The 14,801-nt window shown below is 57.6% G+C and overlaps 7 protein-coding genes across 7 annotated transcripts; 3 read left to right on the plus strand and 4 right to left on the minus strand.

Moving 5' to 3' along the window:
- Positions 1–835: 835 nt before the first annotated feature.
- Positions 836–1,372, plus strand: B0H64DRAFT_439379 (uncharacterized protein; the record flags this gene model as incomplete). The annotated part of the gene is made up of 1 exon (XM_062806424.1): positions 836–1,372. One exon carries the CDS (start codon positions 836–838, stop codon positions 1,370–1,372), a length of 537 nt encoding a protein of 178 aa, XP_062662475.1.
- A 526-nt stretch (positions 1,373–1,898) lies between these two features.
- On the minus strand, positions 1,899–3,911 carry B0H64DRAFT_386731 (ribosomal protein S8e/ribosomal biogenesis NSA2). The gene is made up of 10 exons (XM_062803163.1): positions 3,628–3,911; positions 3,530–3,548; positions 3,041–3,422; positions 2,943–2,974; positions 2,861–2,883; positions 2,756–2,804; positions 2,584–2,698; positions 2,497–2,532; positions 2,353–2,443; positions 1,899–2,299 (listed from the first exon to the last, which is right to left on the minus strand). Exons 1-10 carry the CDS (start codon positions 3,628–3,630, stop codon positions 2,264–2,266), a joined length of 786 nt encoding a protein of 261 aa, XP_062662476.1. The 5' UTR covers positions 3,631–3,911; the 3' UTR covers positions 1,899–2,263.
- Positions 3,912–4,120: 209 nt separating this feature from the next.
- On the minus strand, positions 4,121–6,062 carry B0H64DRAFT_386732 (uncharacterized protein). Its single transcript, XM_062803164.1, has 2 exons — positions 5,629–6,062; positions 4,121–5,570 (listed from the first exon to the last, which is right to left on the minus strand). The coding sequence occupies exons 1-2, from the start codon at positions 5,632–5,634 to the stop codon at positions 4,422–4,424; spliced, it is 1,155 nt and encodes a 384-aa protein (XP_062662477.1). The 5' UTR covers positions 5,635–6,062; the 3' UTR covers positions 4,121–4,421.
- A 107-nt stretch (positions 6,063–6,169) lies between these two features.
- B0H64DRAFT_386733 (60s acidic ribosomal protein-domain-containing protein) lies at positions 6,170–7,114 on the plus strand. Its single transcript, XM_062803165.1, has 4 exons — positions 6,170–6,354; positions 6,445–6,613; positions 6,679–6,808; positions 6,862–7,114. Exons 2-4 carry the CDS (start codon positions 6,455–6,457, stop codon positions 6,906–6,908), a joined length of 336 nt encoding a protein of 111 aa, XP_062662478.1. The 5' UTR covers positions 6,170–6,354; positions 6,445–6,454; the 3' UTR covers positions 6,909–7,114.
- Positions 7,115–7,589: 475 nt separating this feature from the next.
- On the plus strand, positions 7,590–11,042 carry B0H64DRAFT_86346 (kinase-like domain-containing protein). Its single transcript, XM_062808898.1, has 2 exons — positions 7,590–9,662; positions 9,717–11,042. The coding sequence occupies exons 1-2, from the start codon at positions 7,842–7,844 to the stop codon at positions 10,608–10,610; spliced, it is 2,715 nt and encodes a 904-aa protein (XP_062662479.1). The 5' UTR covers positions 7,590–7,841; the 3' UTR covers positions 10,611–11,042.
- A 389-nt stretch (positions 11,043–11,431) lies between these two features.
- On the minus strand, positions 11,432–12,127 carry B0H64DRAFT_371376 (ribosomal protein L21-like protein; the record flags this gene model as incomplete). The annotated part of the gene is made up of 1 exon (XM_062802150.1): positions 11,432–12,127. The coding sequence occupies one exon, from the start codon at positions 12,125–12,127 to the stop codon at positions 11,432–11,434; it is 696 nt and encodes a 231-aa protein (XP_062662480.1).
- Positions 12,128–12,921: 794 nt separating this feature from the next.
- Positions 12,922–14,667, minus strand: B0H64DRAFT_430063 (uncharacterized protein; the record flags this gene model as incomplete). Its single annotated transcript, XM_062805921.1, has 4 exons — positions 12,922–13,575; positions 13,675–13,701; positions 13,741–13,910; positions 14,289–14,667. The coding sequence occupies 4 exons, from the start codon at positions 14,665–14,667 to the stop codon at positions 12,922–12,924; spliced, it is 1,230 nt and encodes a 409-aa protein (XP_062662481.1).
- Between the last annotated feature and the right edge of the window lie 134 nt (positions 14,668–14,801).

Consider the following 14,801-nt stretch of genomic DNA (forward strand, 5'->3'; position numbering starts at 1 on the left):
CCTAGGCAACTTTCTACGACTCCATTATTCCCGTATTGCAATCTTCCTATCATTCCATGGTTCGATTCTTGCAAATAATCCGGGAGCCCTGCATGCGGTGCCCGACGGCCCCTTGGCTGCCTGCAGTCGCGGGTGTGCCTGGAGGGTGCCTGTTTCTACCTGCAACAAAACAAAACAAAGTGCTCGGCATAATTCACGACATGCCGCTAAATAGCGTGGCACTTGGTGACTTGGTCAACGCATCATCATCAATCCGCCCTCCGAAAGCCTCCAAGTGTCCGAGCACATGGGCCTGCGAACCACGCCCCGCCCTGTGTCGTCACTGGCGTGTAAAGCTGCCCAACGAATGACATGTCTTTTGGGCAACCATCATCGGCCGAACCACTGCTCGAGTGCAGCGTTGAACCACAAGTGTCATCATCATAATAACATGGAGAATTGTTTCGCTTCCGTGTCTGTTCGCGGCCAGTTTCACAGGCCTAGCCGATGATGACATCTTCCACTCATGCCCGGGCCGCTCATCTTCTCGCATCTCTCGACCCGATTCTACCTAGTTACCCTCGCCCCCATAAACCCCATGTTCTGCCAACGCATCTCTACCCATGTTGTAAGCCCTCAGGTCTCAGACCAAATAATTACCGTCTTCCCCAAATCCCCACAAACCGCTACTAAGATACCACCATCGTATTCCTCCAACCCCTTTAAACAACCCCATATCACCATACCACCATCCACACACCCCCAACCGACACACACACACACACACACACACACACAAACACGCACACAACCAACCCCCCACCACCAGCATCCACGAATCCACGCACCCCCCACCATGGAAGACGACACCTGGACCTGCACAATCTGCACCACCCCCCTCCCCCCCCAACGCCAACCCCCAACCTTCCCCTGCGGCCACATGCACTGCCTGCCCTGTCTCCGCCGCAACTTCACCCTCAGCAGCACCCCGGGCGGCATCAGCGGGCCCTTCCGCCCCGTCCAATGCTGCCCGGGCGCACGCCTCCCCCTGCGCGAACTCCGCGCCCACCTGGGCCTGCGCTCCGCCGACGCCGCCGCCTACCGCGCGCGCCTGGCCGAGCATGATGCCGCGGATAAGTTGTATTGTGCGGAGCCGCGCTGTGGGAGGTTTATTCCGGCGGTGCTGCGGGATGGGCGGGTGGGGAGATGCAGGGGGTGTCATGGGCGGACGTGCGTGCGCTGTGGGGGCAGGGCGCATGTGGGGATGGGGGTGTGCGATGGGGTGGCTGCGGCTGGGAAGGATGGGATGATGGGGAGGGCGGGGAGGAGGGAGGAGATGGCGGAGGCGGGGTTTCGGAAGGTGGTGAGGGAGATGGGTTGGTATGTGTGCTGATTTTTCTTCTTCTTCTTCTTTTGCGGGTTCTTTCTCTCGCTCTCTCTCGCTCTCTCTGTCTGTTAGATAAGAAGGGGGTTAGTTATGCAAAGTGCTGACTGAGGCCTAGGAAACGCTGTCCCGTGTGCAAGCGGTGGGTGGAAAAGACGATGGGGTGTAACCATATCCTGTGAGCCACCCCCTTGGGCATTCCGGGTATCGTGAAGTTGTCATGGCTGACCGAAATAGCTGCTTCTGCGGGTGTCACTTCTGCTATCGCTGCGGACGAGCACCATATGGAAATCATGGCGAGTGCGCCATGTGACCAGGGGGTAGTGGGTTTGATACCAGATTCGGGATGGCCATCTCCGTTCTTCGTCTCACAGCGTTTTTTTTGTTCCTTCATATTTGCATAGGCGGCGTTGGGCTGGTCATTTGCTTGGAGCCGTGTCCGCTCTGAACCAGTCGGCAGCGACACTCATCTTTAGGCGTCAGGGAACGGGGTCTGGACGACCAAATTTCGTTTGTCAACGGAACAGCAAGGGGCTTGCCGAACCAGGCGTTCTTTCATCTAGGTGCGAGAGTAATACGATTGACGATAGTTAGATCCTTCTCGATCGTTTGACGAAGCGTTGGTGGCTAGTCAACATTAGCCATTTGTAGCTGACTGCGAACACCACCAGTTGGTCTCTTGTTCCTGCCACTCTAGCGTGATTCCACAGACGAGATGAACGAAAGCACATCACGGCAGGGCAACCGAGTCAAACCCGCCCGCAGAATGCAGAAGAGGTCCCAAAAGCAATACATTTATATAAGATCACCTCAACCATCTCCAACACCAGACGCCGTTCCCATGCCAACGTTTGTAGTTTTGTAGGCCCACCCAGAGATACTCAGCATCAAACACAATCCTTACACCAAAAGAACCGCGTTCAAGCAGCCATCGTTCTAGCAAGCCGAGTCAGGTTATGTCCAAGTAAAAAAAGAGGAGGGGAGCTTACCTCGGGGTTGTTCGTGATCTGTGCGTAACGACCCCACGCCACCTTCCCGGAAGCTGTGACGATACCCAGATCGGAAACGTTGACCTCGATGCTGCGCCTTGGTCAGTAAACGCTCATTCAGGGCTGAAGGGTGGAAGGACATACATGGTTCCCTTGGTCAATACTCCGAGTTGCGTATAACTAGAACAATTTAGCTATAATCCGGCATAGAGTTGCCAGTGTATAACTCACAGTGGGTTGCTCGGGTTCTTCTTGACACCAAGGATGGGGAGCTGAACTGTGACGTTGAGGGTCGGGTGTGTAACGTTGGCCTTTTTGTAACGCAGACCCATGGGCCGAATGAAGCCTAGATGCTGTCAGTCTTTCTGCTACTTGGAGGCGTTGTTTGGTAGCCAAAACTCACGTTCGTATTTGACCGGCCGTCTGGTGAAGTCGGGCCCGACGAACGTAGGCTGGAACATAGGTCAGCATCAAGTCTTCCGTCTTTTCGTCGATCGATCAAGCCAACCTTTGTGACAACACGCTTCCACCCTGTCGTATGAATGGTTAGCACAAGGACCAGCAAACTCACGCCCCCAAGAGAAACATACCCTTTTTTTGAACCTTCTGGCCCGTCTTGACACTATACTACCGTCAGCCCAGGTGCCCAGGTCTCCCCTATCACACCCCAAACCCAGCCAGCACGTACACCTTGAACAGCTCCTCCTCGCTGATACCCCGGACCTTGGGGATGGGCACGGAGAAGCGGGCGGCCTTCTCGGCGCGCTTGTTCTTGATCTGGGAGCTCAGCGCCTTGGCCGTGGTCGGGTTGGCGCGGTCGAGCAGGTAGGCGGGGATGGCCTCGGCGGGCTCCTTCTCGGCGGGGGCGCCCTTGACGTTGCGCTCCTCGTGCTGCTTGATGGCCTTGCGCATCTGGATCTTTTGCGCGTGCCGCTGCTTGGCGTACAGCTTGGCCCGCAGGCCCCGCAGGTTCTGCGCATTCTCGCTCTGCTTGTGGCCCTCGCGCGCCGCCTTCTTGCGCGCCCGCTCGTCGTGGTCCAGACGCTTGCCGTGGAGCTTGCGGTGTCGCTCTGCCGGTTGGGTAGGTCTGGTTAGTGGGGGGTTCGTGCTAGGCCGGGATGCGTGAGGGAGGAGGGCGGTGTAGGTCGACGCCGTCGGCTTGGGAAGGGGAGCATACCGATGTACTCGTTCTGGGGCTATAGTCGGTGCAAGACATGCGGTTAGCGAGACCCATCATCTTCCAGGAACGCATTTGAGAGAGGATGGGCTACTGACCATGATGGCGGCGGGTGCCCTCGGAAGGGACTGGGAGCTTTAGAGATGGACTACAATTGAGCTCGGGAGACCCTATTCGCTGGGAATACCAAAGACCTCTGGGAATTGGGGGGGGGGGGTTTCGATTCAGCCACGCGATCTCCGGACGTTGGCCGATAAAAAAATCGAGAGGCTTATCGGATTGCAAGTGGCAGGTTCGTGGTGGGGCAAAAGGCAGGCTGTCGCAGCACCTATTGGCTGCCGAACTCGCTCTCAAAAACTCTCCGACCACCACAAGTTCAACCCCACACACGCTCGTGGCCACGACGGACGGGCAGTCAGACGGCAAGTGGGGAGACGGGAGCTACCGAGACAAGGAACCCGATGAGGTCCGTCCGTGTAAGCCGTCCGGCCGGTGTGGAAAGCCCGCCGAGTGGTCAACAGGAGTTAAAGATTACCGAGAAAAAAGTCACTCTCAACGAACACCACACGCATCGCCAAAAGGAACTCGGAGACTTGGAAACGACTGCTACTTGTATGGGATGCGATTTACAAACTAAATGAATACATTTGAATACAAACGCTTGCTTAATATGGCTGGCACCAACCCGCCACCCGCCTATGGACTCCTGATGCTGATGCGAAATGTCGATGCTTGCCCCTCTAGTAATATTAACGCCAAAACCTTCAGTAGTTCCCAGAAAACACCATCACCCAGCAGAAGATAGAATGCACCTTGCCACTCTGTTGCTTGCACCGCCCACTCCATGCATCCCGCCAGCCAGCTCCGGATCCGGGTGCCACCATCGACACGATTAGCGACCAGCCTTGGACCTGGTGGCGTCGAGGAACCTGCGCCTCCGTTCCTCCTTCTCTCGCTTTAGCCGCTTCTCCAGAGCCTCTTGCTCGAAATCCTCCCGCCGGGCCTGGCGGTCGGCCACTTGTTCTTCGTCCTCGATGTCGGAAATGCCAGCCTCCATATCCGACTCCTCTTCGTACGAGTCGTACCGATACTGCCGGCCGGTGTTATTATAGCCGGGCGCTTCGTCCTCGTCCTCATCATCGACGATGAAGTCGTCCATCTCCTCCTCTTCCTCGCGATCCCTCCGCGAGGACGAGAGCGGGCCGCCGTATCGAGGTCGTTCACGAGGCCGGCTTTCGGAGCTCGGGCGGCTCGTGGCGCCGGACTTGGTCACGGTCGACGAGCCGGGACGCGGCCGTGCAGTACCGGTGTACCCCGTCGTCGCCAAGGCGGCCTTCTTGACCTTCTTCTCTTCAACGGGTCCCCCCTTCTTGGGATTTGTCGATCCGGGTGGCAGGCTGTTCCGCGTGCCAGAGGGCTTTGCGGCGTCACGGAAAGACGCGCTGGCAGGGCCCGTCCGGCCAGTCGTCGATTTCCTCGTACCTGTCTTCGCCTTTTTGGCGTCTTCCACCTTCATTTCCTTACGCTCTTTCATGGTCATGTTCCGCTCCACCGTCTTGTGCTGGATCTTTCCAAGAGACTCCCTGTGCTCCGAGTTGGCCTTTGCCCGTGCCATGATCTCAGCATAGGACCGCTTTTTCGGCGGACCAGAGTCCGTGGGGCTCGGCCGGCTGGGTGCCGGTCGAGAAGGCAATGGTTTGTTGCCATTTGCAGGTCTCGTCCCAGCACTGCCAGCCCGAGCTTGGGACGCACTGGGCTTGTCATTCGACGTCCTCTTGTCCGAGGCAGGTCGTGGCTTCGAGATTGGCTTGTCGCTGGCACCGCCAGGCACCCGATCCGCAGGGCGAGGCGATGGCCTTGGCGAATTGCCGTTCGGCCTCGAGGACCTCTCTGATAGCGAATCAACGCGGGCCACCTTGGCCCCTGCCGGCCGAATATCATCCTCCGCCTTTCGCTTTGGCAACGCCGTGCTCGGGCGAGATGCCGGGGTCGAAGGCGCTGACGGTTTCTCGCCCGTGATGGACGCAATCAAGTCGAGAATCTAACGAGACATCGGTCAGCATCGGTCACACGACAAGCCAAGATGCATCTGCGCTTACCGGCATCGTGACGGATGCGCCGTGGCGACGGAACCTAATTACTACGATTTGCGTAGACCCTCCCCAGCCTCACACGAAGTATTTCCGCCAAGGCATTGAGAACCAGCAAAATTAGCTTGCGAGCTTGTCGCAAGTGTATCAAAAGTCTCCACTGAACTGGAATTTCGGGGGACTGTTGTTGATCGTGGTGCTGTGGAAAAAATCGAGGAAAATTCTGCAAGGATTTCCGGGGAGGGCGGAGATGTCGGAGCGGCGTTTGTTGGAAGAGAACAAAGAAGTTTGCGTGCTTGATGGGCGCCCCAAGCCTTCCAACGTTGGCCAGCAGCCGCCTTTTAACTTGGAGGGGGCGCCAAAGGACCCACATAAAATCAGCCAGGCGCCTGGTGCACCAGGGTGCGGGTTCAGCCGATGTCAAGCTCGGAGGCACGTGCGACCGATTCCGGGAGTTGGCCAGATTGACTGATGGGCTGCATGAAGCTCCTGCAGCCCCGCTCTGAAGAACAGCTTTTTGAGAGCATTACGTCAGCTGAACATCTGCCCTATTGATGGGTCATGTGAGATGTGGGCCCGAAAATTGCGGGCTCACAATTGCAGAATTGGAAAATAAATCGGCCCCTCGAACTTTCTCAGCAACCCGATATCACGACTAGAACTAAGAAGAGTCTTTCTCCGCCCAACTTGCGGTTAAAATTGATTGGCATCTCTTGTTCTCCAACAACCTCACAAGTGAGTTTCTTATGCCTGCACAACCTGTGCAACCAAACGAATCGAGGGGCAACGCCCGCCGAGATGCAGGCCAATACTGACTGGTAGCAGATCATCCAAAATGAAGCACCTCGCCGCTTACCTCCTGCTCGGCCTCGGCGGCAACGCCTCCCCCTCGGCCGCCGATGTCAAGGCCGTCCTCGAGTCTGTCGGTATTGAGGCTGACGACGAGCGCCTTGAGAAGCTCCTGTCCGAGCTCGATGGCAAGGACATCAACGAGGTGCGCAGAATTCCCCGCTATCGAATGCAAAACGAACCACAATTTGTTGACACGACTTGATGCAGTTGATTTCTGAGGGCTCTTCCAAGCTCGCCTCCGTCCCGTCGGGCGGTGGTGGTGGTGCTGCCGCCGCTGGTGGCGCCGCTGCTGGCGGTGCCGCTGAGGAGGCTCCCAAGGAGGAGGCCAAGGAAGAGGGTGCGTATCTCCACAAGCGGCATGATCTTTGCGCTGTACTAACCTTCCCACAGAGAAGGAGGAGTCCGATGACGACATGGGCTTCGGTCTCTTCGACTAAGCACCTCGCCACAATCGCAAGAAAATCGATCATGTGGTTATTTCCGAAGCAGCCCAACCATGCATGCGCATACTCGCGGAATTTCTCGCGTCACCGTTGTGTGGGTCGTGGTGTTGGACTTGTGGAATATCCAAGCCCATGCTGCCGCCAGCGCGGAGTACCATAAGTACGAACTTAGCAATAAAGTGCGGAGGTCGCTTCGGATATACTGTGCCCCAGGTGTTTGGGTTGCGTGAAGTTTGCCCTGCGAACTGTAAAATGGGCCACCAGCTCCATGTGCCCCGCCACGTTTTGGTGTCTTGAACCGCTGTATCACCCAGCGATGCGAAGCTGTTGCCCTCTTCCGCTCAGCTATCTGAGATCCTCGGATGCCATTCCCCACCGATTAGAATGACTCGTGCAGCACCCTCCACTAGGACGAATAATTTAGGTAGTCCCTTGGTAAGCACCTGGTGCATGAAATGGTAAATTGCTCTCGACTAAAATGCCAAGTCGTCTCTGCATGAATGCAACGCGACCGACGCGGTTTTTCGCTGGTTGAAGCTGCAACCAATTCTATTGGCTCGTTGCCCGGTCAACGCGTCCCTTGCAGCTCTTCGGCATTCAACGGCGGCCCACACCAGCAATTGGAGCAAATTCGACGATGGCGGGTCCTCCCGCTGTTTATCTCGCAAAGCTCCCCTCAACGGAAGCTTCCTCTCCAAAACACCATCCATGCAAACGTATGCGCAAGCTTTAGCATTCGGTCCCCGCGATCGAGACTACACCAATTGCTTCTTGCTTTGATCTTGTTTTTGCACCGACTGGCTGTTCTTTTGCTTACCCTGCTTCGGCAATCTCGCTTCTGCTTTATCCGCGCTGAGGAAGGAGCTTCCGACGCGTGGAAAGCAACGCGCCACGACTTGTCATTCAACGCCCCAATTGAACCTCACCATGTCGCCAACACCTGCGGAAAGAGGTGCCCGCTACGCCCCGATGGGCAGGAGGACATCGACGAGATTGGCCCAACGCAGCCAGCCTTCGCAATACCGAAATCTGCATGACAGCTCTGACGATGAAGTCCTCAGTCCTATGAAGCTGAGCGCCATCACCAAAGCATTACTCGGCGGCAGCAACGCTTCCGATGGGTCATCTACCAATGCCCCCGCACCTACCGCGCGCCGTTCGTCAATCCCAACTCCGGCCCGGGCAAGCACGGTGGGCCAGGGGTCCTCGTGGAAGCGGTCTCAAGAGACCGACAATGCACCTCCCTCAAGGCCTCCAACACCGCCCAGCCGACCCCAGTCACGGAATGCTTTGAGAAGGAGCTCTATCCCCGCGCTTTCTCAGGTCGCATCTAGGGACCAGGGGTCTCCAGTGCAAGGCACCCGTGTGACTCGCCAGTCACGAAGGGAAAGCAACCTTTCTCCCAAACAGCCATCTCCGGTCGGCAGCCGGGATAACAGCCCCGCCCCGAGGAAACGCGTTGTCCGCCTCAACGCTCCGAGTTCGGCCAACGGAGCAAATGGAAGTCGCCGGAATAGTCTCCGGAATTCATTCTCGTCGTCCACCCGAGGGAAACGGCCGGATAGCGCCGAGGGCCACAGAGGAAAGACCGCTTCTTCGCCTCTTGGACCCCAAGAGAGGTCCGCCAAGACCCCAGTCCTGCCGGTGAGGACGGTCAGGATAGCCGTTGGGTCCTCGGGTCAGAAACCAGCATCCGGGGGATCGTCTGATACACATCCCAAGTACTCCGCGCGATCTGCTGAGGGCGAGGGCCGAAATGCTTCCGGGGCCCCTTCTGCACCCTCCGCTGTGGCTCCCCAGGCTTCGTTGAGAGTGAAAAGAGTCGGAAAAACCCCAGGGAGCTTCCTCTCTGGCCCTGCCCGCCGTGGCCGCCGAAGGCAGAGCGAGGAAGATGGCGAGGACCAGTTCGAGCCGGATGCGTTTGGCTCTGGCCAGGAACCCGGGAGTCAGCAGGTTGGATCAAGGCAGCGAGAAGATGCTCCAGTCCCCGCCTCTGACTATGCTGATTTTGCCGCCTCTGGTAGCCCTGTCAGCGCCAGAGACTCCGCGCGAGACTCTGCTCGGGCCGCGCTTCGCAGGCATAAATCCACCTTCATTACGCCCGTCAGTCAGAGAAAATCGGAACATCATCACATGCCGCTCGCCTACCGAATTCCAACATCACCAGCTCACGAACCTATCAATCATGACAAGGAGAACGAACCTCCGGCTGAAATAGTACCTGCGGTCCCCAGCTCTCTTCGGGCACCCAATCCTCCTCCCTCGGCCTCGAGCGAGAGAGCTTCGCGCGCAATGGCGCCCATCAACCCAGCGGCTGTCGAATCCCATCAAAAAGCTTTTGTCGCGCCAAACGACCACATCCTCGCCGCACGGTCACATAACGTCGCGCAGAGACCCGCACCGCCTCCGCCGCCAAAGATGTCAGTCGTCGAGACAGCCACTGCTGCAGCTGGCGCCTCCACAGCTGTGCAGTCGAACAAGAAACGGCAGTTCTTGCTTCGTGTCAACGGAAAGACTTACACGAGAATCGACTCCCTTGGTCGGGGCGGGTCCGGTAAGGTCTACCGCGTCTCGGCCGAAAACGGGAAGCTTCTTGCACTGAAGCGCGTGTCGCTCGAGAACCTGGACGACAGAACCATCAAGGGGTACCACGGCGAGATCGACCTGTTGCAACGGTTAACTGGAGTCAACCGCGTTGCCCAGCTCATTGACCATGAATTTAATGCCGAAAAGAAAATGCTTAGTCTGGTCAGTTAGCCTTGGGATTCTATTTAACAAATGCACTCGCTAACTCTAGTCCAGGTCTTGGAAGCTGGTGAGCTCGACTTCAACACATTTCTTCGGAGCCGCCTGTCGGAGGACTGTCGATTCGACCCCGTTTTTGTACGATACTGGTGGAAGGAGATGGTCGAGTGCGTGCAGGCCGTGCACGAGAAGGACATCATCCACACCGATTTGAAACCCGCCAACTTCGTCCTCGCCCAAGGCCGATTAAAGGTCATCGACTTTGGCATCGCTAACGCCATCCAAACTGACATGACGGTCAACGTGCACCGCGACGCACAGATCGGCACGCCAAACTACATGTCCCCCGAGTCACTGATGGATTCCAAGGAGTATGCCCTCACCTCAGCCTACAAGGGCCAATTCAACGCCCCATCATCGCACCGGCCGAAACACTTCAAGCTCGGCAAAGCCAGCGATGTCTGGAGTTTGGGCTGCATCCTCTACCAGATGGTCTACGGGCAGTGCCCGTTTGCCAAAATTGTCAACATGATGGCTCGAGTGAACGCGATCAAGGATTGGGCTCATCCGATCGAGTTCCCCGAACACACGGAACACGGTGTGCGCGTGCCGCCGAGTCTCGTCCGCACCCTGAAACGGTGTCTGAACCGCGACCAGACACAGCGGCCGTCGTGTGAAGAACTGCTTTCCCCGACGGATCCGTTCCTCTATCCGATGGAGCTATCGAACGATATCTTTACCGCCGCCGACCACGGCAAGGTCATCCCCATCACGCCCGAGCTGCTGCGGGACGTGGTCTGGGATGTTGCGCAGCGTGTCCGCCGCGGCGATGCGGTCAACAATGAAGTCTTGCAGCTGTGGCCAACGGCGTATTGGGCTAGTTGCAAAAAGTCGTTGGCTATGCGCAATGGGTTGAGCGGATCTCCGGCTGCTACTGGAGACCAGCCATGACAACTGAAGAAACACAAACACATGTGTGTATAGCTGTTGGAAGATCGGAGTTGTTGGTTTCTGTATCAAAGAGAAGGCGAGACGGAAGATGTCATGATTTGAAGACCCCACATTGTCGCATTCCTATACCCGGGGCTGGAAAGGGACCTTGTTTTTTTGTTGTCTTCTAGAGATTTGGGGGCCTGTAAGCTTGGAGTTTTGGCGAGTTTGGTTTGCGAAACTGAGGTTCTGTTTTGGACACTGGAGGGGCTTTCGTGGTGACGGGGCTGCCGCCGCAAGGCATAGTTATTGTTTAATGACCCGGAGCTTGCGAAGTTAGAGTTTGTTTCTTTCTCAGGAAAAGAGGATCTTAATTTCCACCACTGTCATCACTTCTAAGCTTGTTGATAATGTTGGATCTCCGTGCTGTGGCGTCTTATTCTTTAACCCGGGGCAATCAATGGGCCTGCGAGTTATGGTTATGGTGGGAGGGCATCGTTGCAGTCCTTTTGATGTTACCATTTGGCCTACCTGCCAAATACACTCTTGGTTAAACGTTTTGAAGCCCCCCGGAGCAAGAGATCTCGAATCATTTGTTCACAGCATGTAGCCATTGACTAGCGGAAGGGTTGAATAGGGAGCTGAGCTTTACGCAACGTTTCAGTCACGATGAAGCCATGTAGTCAGGGTGCTGAAGGTTCCTGTACAATGACATCAAATATGATACATGTCTATAACAGCTCCTCCTCATCTTACAACATCGACCACGACCTGTGACGAGTCGTTTTCCCTGTCACTGCAACCCACCACCCTGCCGTCCTCTTCCATCCCCATCCCCACCCTCAACTCTCCTCCTCCACCACCTCCGGCCGAATCTTCAGCTCGCTAATCCTCAACATCGTAAACCGATGCTTGCTGGTAACCCGCTTCGACCGCCGGCACCGCCGCTTCTTCTTCACCATGGTGCGCATCGGCTCCGCCTCGGTCCCTGTCACCACCGCTCGGCACTCGAACAGCCGCTCGTCCACGAAGGGCGCGCCCCGCAGCGTGAAGTCCCGGCTGCCCACCGCCGTCGCCCGGTTCAGCCGCAGCACCGCCCCCGGCTCCACCCCCGGCATCTTGAAGGGCAGCCGCACGCTGTCGCCCGCCGTCACCAGGTAGGGGCGCCCGTGAATTTGGACGGTGATGTAGTGCCCCGGCTGGGCGGCGAGGGCGGGGAGGAGGGTGCGGACTGAGTCGCTTATGGGGGAGGGGGTGGTTGGGGCGGGGGCCGAGGGTGGTGTGCGCCGGGAGTGTGGTTGGAGTGAGGGCGGGGCGGGCGGTGTGGGGGTGCTGCCGACGAGGGTCGGGTCGAGGGGTTGCGGGGTCGGCTCGACGTGCTGGGCGGTCTGGTTGAAGAAGCGGGCTGTGGCGGCAGGGAGTGCTGTGGTTGCCGCCTTTGTCGTCGTTGTGGTCATCGTCGTCGGGCGGGCGGAGGGGACAAGTCGCGTGACGGGAGCGCGCAGCTCCAGCACGGAGCGCAGTAATGCCCTGCTCATGGTTGGTCTGGTTGTTTGTTCGTGTCCGATTGGATCGGTGACGGGAAGGTTTTCGGCCGTCGCGCTGCGGTGTCGGCTCCGCGATGGGCTGGGCGTCGTGAGCTGGCGTGGAAAATTCGGTGGATTGACCACCTGAGGTTGGGAGCCGGGGCCGGCAAAAATTAGGTGGGTCCGTTGGCAGGGGGTTCACCTCGGTGAGGGTGGGGTTGACCGTCCTCTTCCCCAAATCAAGAACCCCCTTTTGGAGGTAAACAACAACCCGAGGAGTAATGGAGGTAGGCACCTCACAGCGTTCCTTCCTCAAAGGCTCGCAACTTGTGCGGAATGGCAAACCCATACCTCGAATCCGAAACATAACCTTTAGCTTTTCGGTGATACCTAGATTGTTTTCTCTTATCAACGCGGGTTCCCCTATCTTCGCACATATTGACTTCAATCACTAGGACACCCTCATCACATCGACAATATCACTTCCAAGGATAAAAAAAGCGTTCCCAGTAACAATTCTGCTAACATTGCTCTGTTGCGTTAGTTCCGTTATTTGCCAAGCTCTTCAACAACCATATCTCTCCTTTGTCCAAAGTCACAATCTCACAATGCAAATGGCACTTTACTCTTCTTCTCCAATCAAATTGTCAATTTATCCAAAAAGGAGTAACCAAAAAGAAAATATATATATATGGGGGGCGACATTTCAAGCGCTGTTCTCCCAAAAAAGCTAGTCGAACACCACAAAGAACCCCCCCCTCGCACCACACCACCACTCACACCACCACTCACACCACATCCCCTACTCACAACCCCACCACCGACCCCCTCTCAACCCTCACCGCATCCGCCGACACCCACTCCGCCGACTCACAGCTCCCCGCCCCGCCCACCAATTTCTTCAGCCAGCTCTTCTTCTTAACCGGCCCTCCCGTCGGTGTCACCCCTGCCGCAGGCGCCGACCTAGTCTTGCTGCTGTCGGCACCCGCGCGGGTTACGACGAGTCTCCTGCCCCCCGACGACGACGACGACGGTGCCGGGTTGTTCTTCACCAGGCGGTTCGGGACCGGAACTGCCGGGCACGGCTTGTTGTGTCCCGGGTTGGGTCGGTGCATGGGGCTGGGGCGGTACGTCTGGTTGACTTTGTGTGTGGGGCTGAGTTGGTGCATCGGGTTGATGTGGTGCGTGGGGTTGATGGGGCCGGCCGGGCGCGTCTGCGCTGCTGGCGCGGATGACCTACTACTACTACTATTGTTGTTGTTGTTTGGGTAGACTGGCTTCCGCTTGGGGGCGGTGGTGGTGGTGGTTGGTGGTGGGCCGGTGGTCCTTGTTGGGGTTCGGGTGCCCACGGTGAGGGGTGCGGGGACCATGTTGGGGTGCTGTGGTCGCCATGATGTGTCTTTTGGTGGCACGGGTGGCGCGTAGAAGGGTTCGACCTTCGGCCGCTGCTTGGTTGCTGGCTGCGGGAGTCGGGATGGTGATGGCGCTCTGGCTGTTGTTGGAGTGCTGGTGACCGGGCTGGCGCAGAGCGATTCGGGGATGCCAGTGGTACGACTTACCAGGGTAGGATTCCTCCGCGCAACGGACTGCGTGGGTGGGAGCTGCTGGGCTTGGGGCAACCTTACCTGAGCGTGCTGCCGAGAAGCCTGGACTCGTACGCGAGGGTCGTCAAGCGCGCCGGTCTGTCCGGGGCCGAGATGGCGGGCGTTGCTGCGTGAGATCGAGTTGCCGGCCCTGCTCGTGGTTGGCTGGAAAGGCATTCGTTGCTGGGCTGGGGCGCCCTGCGTATGACGGCCTGGAGGCCAGGTGTTAGTTTCAGGAGCAGGATTGGGGATGGGGGGGCTTGGGGGGCGGTATTGTGGGTGGATTCGCCGGTCAGCGAGACGAGGAGGAGCCCGTTGTACCTCTGCCTGTGGGCTTTTGGGGCGGTAGTCTGGGTGTATGCGCCGGTCAGCAAGACGAGGCGGGATTTGCACCTCTCCCTGTGGTGGAGATGGCCGCTTGACCACTTGGTGACTGGGCAATCTCGTGTAGGGACCCGTCTCGGCGTGCACCGCTCTCTCGGGCATCGGGGTGTGTTGAGCTGGTACGGTCTGCTGCGGCTTACCTCTCTCCTTCCGTGCCCTCTCGACCCTCTGTTGTCGCGTCTCTTGCTCTCCCTCCGTTGACTTACCATTTTCTCTCTCTCGTCTAGCCCTTTCCACCCTCTCCACCCTCTGCCGCCGCAGCGCCTCCTCCTCTGCCTTCTTATTCTGCTCGTACTCCCGTGCGCTAGCCATCTCCCTCTCTTTTAGCTGCTTCTCCCGTTGCCGCAACTCGTTCTCTCTGGATTTCTGCGTGTTCAGTAGCCTCTTGGCGCATGTTACCGAGCAGACGGTCGCGATGTCTTGGTTGACGCTCATCAGGTCTTTGCAGTCCATAGTCTTCCTCCGAAAGATCATGCAAAGCGTGGGAGTCTCTTCTGCCCGCATCTCGTAGTAACTTTGGCACCGGCGCACCTTGCCTTCGTAGGCGTGCCCGCATTTGTAGTGGCAGATATCACGGTGGCACATGATGTCTGCAGTTGGTAGTTTGTTGTCGGTTTCGAAATCTTGTGGTTCATCCGGGTTCTGTTGCCAGGAAGGGGGAGTTTGCTTGTAATAGATTGATGTGACGTATGGGGGGGAATAGGAGCGGACAAAAGGGG

The sequence above is a fragment of the Chaetomium fimeti genome (genome assembly GCF_033439085.1).
Source record: "Chaetomium fimeti strain CBS 168.71 chromosome Unknown B0H64scaffold_2, whole genome shotgun sequence".
Taxonomy (NCBI): domain Eukaryota; kingdom Fungi; phylum Ascomycota; class Sordariomycetes; order Sordariales; family Chaetomiaceae; genus Chaetomium; species Chaetomium fimeti.